Source organism: Gobio gobio (assembly GCF_949357685.1).
Source record: "Gobio gobio genome assembly, chromosome: 5".
NCBI lineage: Eukaryota > Metazoa > Chordata > Actinopteri > Cypriniformes > Gobionidae > Gobio > Gobio gobio.
Genome location: NC_137101.1, coordinates 61,460,846 through 61,471,236, shown reverse-complemented (window position 1 = coordinate 61,471,236; position 10,391 = coordinate 61,460,846). Strand labels below are relative to the sequence as shown.

Genomic DNA, 10,391 nt, shown 5'->3' with positions numbered 1-10,391 from the left:
AGATTTGCAGGCGCTCTCTGTGAACCCCTCATGTCTTGAGTTTGGGCCCAACGACTCTTAAGGTCGTCCTGAAACCTAGACATGGATACGTCCCGAAAGTTCTATCTACCCCCTCTCTCCACCCTTCCTCCCTCTCAGCATGAACAGGAGTTGAACTCTCTCTGTCCTGTCAAAGCCCTGAGCATGTACATTGATCGCTCCGCCTCCTTTTGTCAGGCGCACAAAAGGTATTCCGGTCACAAAGCCCAGACTATCTAGATGGATAGTAGATGCCATAGCTCTCGCTTACTCCTCCTTTGGCCTTCAATGTCCCTTGGGAGTGAGAGCACACTCCACGAGAAGCATGCCCTCTGCTGTTTCCATTGATGACATCTGTGTGGCGGCCGGCTGGGCCTCACCGTCCACATTTGTTAGATTTTATAATCTAGAGGTCCCTGCGCTTCAATCGCAGGTCCGTTCTGCATAAACCTACTGCACTCATGTGCTTTATTGTTATATCTCCGACTTAGTCTGGGAGTAATTACTGTTGCCCTATATATATCATAAACTAGGCCGTTTGAGGCCCTAGTAATGGGGTTCTGGTTGATGACATATCTTTTGAGTTTCTTGGGGCCATTTTTAAAGCGCTTCACACTTTTATTTAGTTGTCCCCTTACATAGCACGGCGTGATTGTACTGTCCCAGTAGCGTCTTGTCTTATTTATCTTAATAAGACGAACGACATAGTACTCGTGTTGTATCGCAAGGGAGCGTACTCAGTTACTAACGTAACCTCCGTTCCCTTAGATACGGAAGGAGTACTGCGCAATTTGCCGCACGTACCTCATGCATCGCTTCAGTCGAAACCAATCAATTTGCATTGGTGAGACGGCCGCTTTTATAGACCGAGTCTCCATTGCTTTCGCGGGCTTTGCTCACCATTGGCTCGCGTGTACCGAAAATTGGTTCATTTTCTTTAACTTTACGAACCAATCGAACGTGCAGTTTCACTGCGTGATTGTATAAAGGCTTAGAAAAAAGGAGTTTTCCCTCTAGTGTCTTGTGTTATTTATCTTAATAAGATGAAGGACGCAGTACTCGTTCCGTATCTAAGGGATCCGAGGTTACGTTAATAACCGAGTATGTTTCTCTGGAATTATAAAGTTAGATTCCCTTTTCTTGAAAATAGCATCTCTGTATCTCCTGCAATCTCTTATTGGTATAATTTATTTATACATTTAAATTCTCACTAATAGAGTAAAAGAAGTGTCTTTCAAAATAATAAATTCATTTTACCTTGTTAAACATTTCAGAAACTGTTTATCATTTATGTTGGTCATGTTATTATACTAAACTTACTTTTATTAATGATAATGCTTACTTTGCTTACTTTGTTACAAATTTAATGTATTTTCTTTGTAAATTGTATAACCAATCTTTCGTGTCTTTTTGAAAGAATTTAACATATATCTTAACACTATTTCATCCTCTGTAAATAAGAAAGCAATAAAACGACTTTAATTTGTATAACCTAATTGACGTATAAAAATCTTATAAATAAAAATATTTGTTATTTTTTAACTTTTTATCTGTGGTTCAAACTCTTTATTCTATTGTTATTTTTAGCACATCATTGACCAACAAGCGTTTAAACATGTATTTCACCAAGAATTCAACTGATATGTGTTTTATTATTTGTATGTGAACGTCTATACACATCTGTGACTTGAGCATGTGATCAGGACTTTTATTTTGGAGTGGAGATGTGACGTCATAAGGCTGCGCCACACTCCTGCATCTGTTGAGGAAAGGTTTGTGTTTTAAGCTTTTAAAGTGTTTAAATCAGTGCAAACTGTTCAGGCAATTTTGTAGTTTTAACAAGAATCATTAAATGACGGGTTGATTGTTGAACTTAACATTATAATGCGTTATCTAACATTAATGAACTTTATTTTGTGAGAGTAAAGCTCATCCACACATGAGTAACAGAAAAGATGCGTCTCATTTCTCTCTATATTGTAAATCAGTTTAGCAAAAACCAACTGCTAATTTTCTCACGGAAGTGTAATTAAATTAATCTATTAAATGTAATCTACAAATAAATAAATGTAGCATAAAATGTCTAAATATGAAGCTAGTATATAAACTTAAATTTAGAGTGTTTTTAGAGAGTTTTTTGTTGTCTAATCAGGTCATTTAAGGCTATTAACTCTCACTCTGACTGACTCTCTTACCAGTGACTGAACTACTGATTTAGTTTGGATGTGTTTTTTATTCCTGTGATTATTCTTATCTTAAAGATGGCGTTTATTAAAGAAGAGAGTGAAGACGTGATGATTGAAGAAACATTGAAACATGAAGAAACTGAGGAACAAACAAAGATGCCATTTATTAAAGAGGAGAGTGAAGATGTGAAGGTTGAAGAAACATTGAAACATGAAGAAACTGAGGAACAAACAGGTTGGTTTCATTCTCAAAGCTGAACTCTGTCATTTGATCCTTATTCAAATGCCCAGCTCTACAGAAATGAGTGATATGTTTGAAGTAGTGTTAAAGGGATAGTTCACCCAAAAATGAAAATTAACCCATGATTTACTCTCCCTCAAGTCATCCTAGGTGTATATGACATTCTTCTTTCGGACGAACACAATCAGAGTTATATTTAAAAAGTCCTGGCTTTTCCATTGACATGGAAAAATGCTGTGTTGCTTAAGCTTCAAGTATTGGCAACATGCCTTTTGCTATGGCTTATGTGGTTATTGGCAACATGCTTGATGGACTTATGCAGATATTGGCAACATGCTTTTTGCTATGACCTATGTAGGTAGTGGCAATATACTCGTTTAGATCATCTGGATAAGGGCAACATGTTTGTTGGGCTTATGCGGATATTGGCAACATGCCTTTTGCTATGGCTTATGTGGTTATTAGCAACATGCTTGATGGACTTATGCAGATATTGGCAACATGCTTGTTGCTATGGCCTATGTAGGTTGTGGCAATATACTCGTTTAGATCATCTGGATAAGGGCAACATGTTTGTTGGGCTTATGCGGATATTGGCAACATGCTTTTTGCTATGACCTATGTAGGTAGTGGCAATATACTCGTTTTGGTCATCTGGGTAAGGGCAACATGCTTGTTGCTATGGCTTATGCGGGTATTGGCAACATGCTTTTTGCTATGGCTTATGCGGGTATTGGCAACATGCTTGTTGCAATGGCTTATGCGGATATTGGCAGCATGCTTGTGGCTTTTTAATTAGTTGTGATTAGGGCTAGGACGGTATGGATTTTTTCTTACCGCGGTTGAAAAGCAAGAAATTCCTGCGGTTCAGGCTATTAATTTACATTTACACAATTTACATCTCGTGTGCGCTTTTGTCTCGGTGGTTAATGAAGACTATTTAACGAAAGGCTCAAGGCTATTTAATTTAACAAAGTGTCATCACTCGCACACACTACCGTGATTGTATATTATGCTACTTTTATATATAATATAATATATAATATGAATATTATTTATTTTGTATATTTAATAACATTTACATATTTATATTAATTTACATACTTGTGTGGTGTACGCTTTTGTTTCAGTGGTTCAAGGCTATTTAACGAAGACTATTTAGGCTAATTTAACAAATAGTCGCTGCTCACACTACCGTGATTGTATATTACTTGTATATAATTATTATTTATATTTGTTATTTATATTACATATTTTTACATATTTATATGAATTAATCTCTCGTTTTTGTCTCAGTGGTGCTATTTAACGAAGGCTATTTAATTTAACAAAGTGTCGCTGCTCACTACCATGATTGTATATTACTTATTATTTATATTACATGTTTTTACATATTTATATTAATTTATATATCTCGTGTGCGCTTCTCAGTGGTTCAAATATTTATCGAAGGCTATTTAATTAAAAAAAGTGTTGCACACTACTGTGATTGTAAGCCTTCCAGACGGATATCTTTTTCGATAGCCTTTTAATGAAATTGGAATTTCAGAATCACATAGCCAACTTATATTTAATTGCCTACAATAGATTATTTATTGATATTGAATGAAATTTCGCAGGCCCATCTTATTTGTAGTCAATCTTTCCCAAACAGAGTTGGAAGAGAGTCAAAACTTACCAGTACTAAGGAGTGCTGAGGCAAGTCCAGCTCAGTTTGTTCTTTCTGAAGCCCGTTGTTTTTTTTTGCCAGCTATGGGAGAAAGCGGTCACCAGCGTTTTACACAAACCCATGACCCGGGCGGTGCGTTCTTTTTCTGCTTTCATGACTTTTTCCCGCTATTGTCGGCTGCGCAACCACGTGAGAGAATTGAATGCAATTAAAAACTGAGGTCCTGCTTATGCGCCTGTATTTTATTCTAATTATAGGCTACAAGACATTACACAGGTAGCCTACTCTCGCATATAGGCCTAATAGTCAATAGAAATGGAATGTTATAATGGAACATTGCGCTCCCAACTCGCGAAAGGTTGGATTTGCTCCATCTTTTAATGAAGTTTTGTTTAGAAAACCTTGAATCCATATAAGACACACATGTCATTAAACACAATCCATGTCATTAGAATCAACGAATCCATGGAGTTAGACATAACGTGCACACGTGCCGGGCAATGTTTTTTTTTTTTTTTTTTGCGGTGATGGCGGTGCAGCGGTAATGCGGTATCCGTCCCAGCCCTACACACAGCACCCCATATTGACAGAAAAACAGATTTATTAAAAAAGAAAAACTGAAATATCACATGGTCCTAAGTATTCAGACCCTTTGCTCAGTATTTAGTAGAAGCACCCTTTTGATCGAATACAGCCATGAGTCTTTTTGGGAAAGATGCAACAAGTTTTTCACACCTGGATTTGGGGATCCTCTGCCATTCCTCCTTGCAGATCCTCTCCAGTTCTGTCAGGTTGGATGGTAAACGTTGGTGGACAGCCATTTTCAGGTCTCTCCAGAGATGCTCAATTGGGTTTAAGTCAGGCCTCTGGCTGGGCCATTCAAGAACAGTCACGAGTTGTTGTGAAGCCACTCCTTCGTTATTTTAGCTGTGTGCTTAGGGTCATTGTCTTGTTGGAAGGTGAACCTTCGGCCCAGTCTGAGGTCTTGAGCACTCTGGAGAAGGTTTTCGTCCAGGATATCCCTGTACTTGGCCGTATTCATCTTTCCCTCGATTGCAAGCAGTCGTCCTGTCCCTGCAGCTGAAAAACACACCCACAGCATGATGCTGCCACCACCATGCTTCAATGTTGGGACTGTATTGGATAGGTGATGAGCAGTGCCTGGTTTTCTCCACACATACCGCTTAGAATTAAGGCCAAAAAGTTCTATCTTGGTCTCATCAGACCAGAGAATCTTATTTCTCACCATCTTGGAGTCCTTTAGCAAACTCCATGCAGGCTTTCATGTGTCTTGCACTGAGGAGAGGCTTCCGTCGGGCCACTCTGCCATAAAGCCCAGACTGGTGGAGGGCTGCAGTGATGGTTGACTTTCTACAACTTTCTTCCATCTCCTGACTGCATCTCTGGAGCTCAGCCACAGTGATCTTTGGGTTCTTCTTTACCTCTCTCACCAAGGCTCTTCTCCCCCGATAGCTCAGTTTGGCCGGACGGCCAGCTCTAGGAAGGGTTCTGGTCGTCCCAAAAGTCTTCCATTTAGGGATTATTGAGGCCACTGTGTTCTTAGGAACCTTAAGTGCAGCAGAAATGTTTTTGTAACCTTGGCCAGATCTGTGCCTTGCCACAATTCTGTCTCTGAGCTCTTCCGGCAGTTCCTTTGACCTCATGATTCTCATTTGCTCTGACATGCACTGTGAGCTGTAAGGTCTTATATAGACAGGTGTGTGGCTTTCCTAAATTAAATTAAGGTGTAGAACCATCTCAAGGATGATCAGAAGAAATGGACAGCCCCTGAGTTAAATATATGAGTGTCACAGCAAAGGGTCTGAATACTTAGGACCATGTGATATTTCAGTTTTTCTTTTTAATAAATCTGCAAAAATGTCAACAATTGTGTTTTTCTGTCAATATGGGGTGCTGTGTGTACATTAATGAGAAAAAATGAACCTAAATGATTTTAGTAAATGGCTGCAATATAACAGTGAAAAATGTAAGGGGGTCTGAATACCTTCCGTACCCACTGTATATAGCTCCTTCAGTATTATCTGCTGCTATCACGTACTCCGGAGCTAATTACCCTCCTCCATTCCCAGCTCCTCCTCGCACCTGTTTGAACTCGTTATCAGTATAAAAGACACCTGTCCACTCCTCAAACAGTCAGACTCCAAACTCCACTATGGCCAAGACCAAAAAGCTGTCAAAGGACACCAGAAACAAAATTTTAGACCTGCACCAGGCTGGGAAGACTGATTCTGCAATAGCTAAGTAGCTGGAGTTGAAGAAATCAACTGTGGAAGCAATTGACCACTGATAATCTCCCTCGATCTGGGGCTCCACGCAAGATCTCACCCCGTGGGGTCAAAATTATCACAAGAACGGTGAGCAAAAATCCCAGAACCACACGGGGGGACCTAGTGAATGACCTGCAGAGCTGGGACCAAAGTAACAAAGGCTACCATCAGTAACACACTATGCCACCAGGGACTCAAATCCTCCAGTGCCAGACGTGTCCCCCTGCTTAAGCCAGTACATGTCCGGGCCCATCTGAAGTTTGCTAGAGAGCATTTGGATGATCCAGAAGAGGATTGGGAGAATGTCATATGGTCAGATGAAACCAAAATAGAATTTTTTGGTAAAAACTCAATTTGTCGTGTTTTGAGGAGAAAGAATGCTGAGTTGCATCCAAAGAACACCATACCTACTGTGACGCATGGGGGAGGAAACATCAATTACAGGCCTCTCTCATCTTTTTAAGTGGGAGAACTTGCACAATTGGTGGCTGACTAAATACTTTTTTGCCCCACTGTATGCTAATTGTCTATCACTTTGACGATAGTGATCCTGACAGAAATAGAAAAAGAGACAGGCACACTGGGTACACATAGCGGGGACCCGACACACATCACTTGTGAACTGGTATCAGTTTTTTTTGGTTCACCCACAGCAGATGGAAGAGGGTGTGGGCCCTGGTGTTGTGACTAAAGAAATATCACAGGAGGGGGAGGGCAAGCTGGGCCCATAGGCTTTGGTGGTTGTGGGGCTCCACACGTTTTGGTTGATATCTGGGCGATCAAGTGTGATAGTCTGGTTCCAGCATACACCAGTTCCTCCATTTTTTTCAGAGAAGCTCAGAAGCGGAGATGCTAGAGAGAGGAATAACATGGCTGTTGCTCTGGTGTTACTAGAGGCAGTAATATGATGTCCTGGCTTCCCTGGCTGTTTTCCAGAAAGTCGTCCTTGGGTGCTAAATCTTGGAGCAGTTCTAATCCGACATAGTCGCTCTGTGGGCAGGGCTCAGCTGGAAGTGTGTCCATGAGCAGTGGTTGTTGTGGCTGCGTGGTGTTATCGTTGTCCTTGTGGGGTGTGTCAACCGCATGCCCATTCAGGTGCTGAAATGAAGTCCGGTGGTCGTCCATACTCTGTCCAGGTGTGTGTGTGCCATTCAGGTTGAGTGGGTTGGCACACACTGCTGAAGGATAATGAAGGGTAAAGTAAGTATTGTCCTTTAGCACTCTTGCACCAAGTTTGGCTCATTTTGGCCTGTTGAGGAGCTCTAAATTCATGGGACTCACCGGCTGTATGCTGAGGGCGTCCATGATGAAGTTCTGCTGTGTGATTCATCTGGTTTGGTAGTTCTGCAAGTAACTTTGTTTCAGGAACTGCATTCCTTTGTAAACGTCTGTGGCAGTTTGTGCAGCAAGTAATAATAATAAATAATATGATATGGTCATATTTGCGCACCCTCATCAGGATCCTAGCAGCGCTGTAGATTGCAAGTAGATTCTTGAACTAGAAGACACATTTTCTTATCCTTTTGAATGTAGGCAGCTGTGCCTGCTTTCCCTTCTCCGGAATGTAAGCCAATGGCAGTGGGAGGCTGGTCGGATAAAAGATTCAGCTTTTTTTTGTAACAATCTTCCAGTCACTGGAGTTTCTAATTTTATCATGTCGTTTGAGCACTGTGCTGATTTGCTGAAGTTAAAATTTTGAGATAAAATGTAGAAGCAATAGAGCAAAGTGCAGAGCAGTAAGCAAGAACATCCGAACAGTAGCCAAACAGGAAGCAAATTGAATCGCAATATCTGTCAGAAAAACCACAAATAGATATTTTCCCCAAAATGCAAAGCCCTATATTCTAAACCACTTAATTAACAACATTGTCCTAAAGAAAGGAAATGGTTACGAATATTGGGAAAAGATTCTGAGATTAAATGTAACCCCTCTTTCTGTATCTTAGTGGGTATAGGATCTAGCATACATTTTTTGTTTTGTTTTGATGCCTCAAATGTTTTAATGTCTTGATGTCTGTTGTTTTGTGCCATTAAACTGGGGTTAACTTGTTTTTGTCTCTTTTAGATCTGATGGCACTGAAAGTGGAGAGTCGAGAACTACATGAAATGGAAGAGAAAGATCCGTATGGGCAACATCAGGATTTCATAACTGGAGAAAAATCTTTTAGTTGCTCACAGACTGAAAAGATTTCCTCACAAAAAATCATTCAAAAGACTGGAAAGAGTTTAAATGAAAAACAACACCTTAAAGTCCACAGAAAAATTCACACTGGAGAGAAGCCGTTCACCCGCCAAAAGTGTGGAAAGAGCTTTATTAAAAAAGAAAAACATAAAAAACACACAAGTATTCACACTGGAGAGAAGCCTTACACCTGCCCACAGTGTGGAAAGAGTTTCACTCATAAAGGGCATCTAAAAGCCCACATGAGGATTCACACTGGAGAGAAACCTTACACCTGCCAACAGTGTGGAAACAGTTTCACTCAAACAGGGCATCTTAAAGCCCACATGAGAGTTCACAGTGGAGAGAAGCCTTTCACCTGCCAACAGTGTGGAAAGAATTTCACTCAAAAAGGAAGTATTGAGCAACACATGAGAATTCACACTGGAGGGAAGCCTTACACCTGCCAACAGTGTGGAAAGAGTTTCACTCATAAAGTAAACATTGAGCAACACATGAGAATTCACACTGGCGAGAAGCCTTACACCTGTCAGCAGTGTGGAAAGAGTTTTACTCGAAAACAACATCTTGAAGGCCATACAAGAGTTCACTCTGGAGAGAAGCCTTTTTCCTGCCAACAGTGTGGAAATAGTTTCACTCAAACAGGGAGTCTTAAAGCCCACATGAGAATTCACACTGGAGAGAAGCCTTACACCTGCCCACAGTGTGGAAAGAGTTTCACTCAAAAAGGAAGCTTTGAGCAACACTTGAGAGTTCACACTGGAGAGAAGCCTTACACCTGCCCACAGTGTGGAAAGAGTTTCACACGAAAAGGAAGCTTTGAAAAACACTTGAGAGTTCACACGGGAGAGAAAAGAGCTTCACAATAGGGAAGGGCAATATCTTATCATTTGCGACATACCGGTAAAACCAGCATCTCACGTGCAGAGCAAAAACAAGGCTTAGGTGAAGATGAGGAGTTTATAGCTAAACAAGGAGCTACCTCTACAATCTGGAACTGGTACACACAGATATATAGGCTGTGTCCGAAAACTGGAAAATGCTGCCTTCAGAGGAGACATTTCAAGGTAGGAAGGCATTAAGGCACGTCCGAATCTAATGTTAGCTTCACTTCCTATCTCCTGGGATACCTTCATCTGATCGAGTTTTGAAGGCAGCATACATGTATCCTTCACTGCCTTTGATATCCCACAATCCTGTGTGTTCCATTCTGTGACAGTTGAGCTATAAAAAGAAACATTCTGAAAGTTGTGTTTGCTGGTCACTTTGTGTGTAAATGTACGTTTTTTTGACCAATATTTTCCACTTCTGATGTAATTTCTAGCGAGAAATGACCAATGTAGTTGATCATTAAACTGTTACACTGCCTTAGAAGTCTGTCTGAAATCAGTTTTGTGAGGTGCCTTCATGCACAAACGCTGCCTTACAAGTCATTGTCTGATAAGGCAGCAAGGAAACGAGTCAGCTGCCTAGGTTTTCGGACACAGCCATACACTGTAGCTTTGTCCCAAAGTGAAGGGCGCGCACTTCGAGGGCCACATTTGAAGTGTGAATGCGTAGGGCTGGGTATTGTTCAAAATCTTTCTATCCGGTGCCAATTTCGAGACCTCAGTTTCGAGACCGGTTCCTAACGATACTTTTTTCGATACAATACATTTTAAAATCCATTTCAACTTCAACAAAAATACATTAAACACAAAACTTAATTAAAACAAATTCTGGTAACACTTCTCACTCAGGATAACATTATTAATAAAACTGGTTGTGCTTTTTGTAAGGGTGCTCCGATCAGGATTTTTGGAGCCGA

The 10,391-nt window shown here is 40.6% G+C and overlaps 1 protein-coding gene across 1 annotated transcript; it reads left to right on the top strand.

The window, feature by feature from the left end:
* The first annotated feature begins 1,733 nt into the window (after nt 1–1,733).
* On the top strand, nt 1,734–9,954 carry LOC307126161 (uncharacterized protein). Its single transcript, XM_079816567.1, has 3 exons — nt 1,734–1,790; nt 2,280–2,439; nt 8,468–9,954. The coding sequence occupies exons 2-3, from the start codon at nt 2,280–2,282 to the stop codon at nt 9,451–9,453; spliced, it is 1,146 nt and encodes a 381-aa protein (XP_079672693.1). The 5' UTR covers nt 1,734–1,790; the 3' UTR covers nt 9,454–9,954.
* The last annotated feature ends 437 nt before the right edge of the window (nt 9,955–10,391 follow it).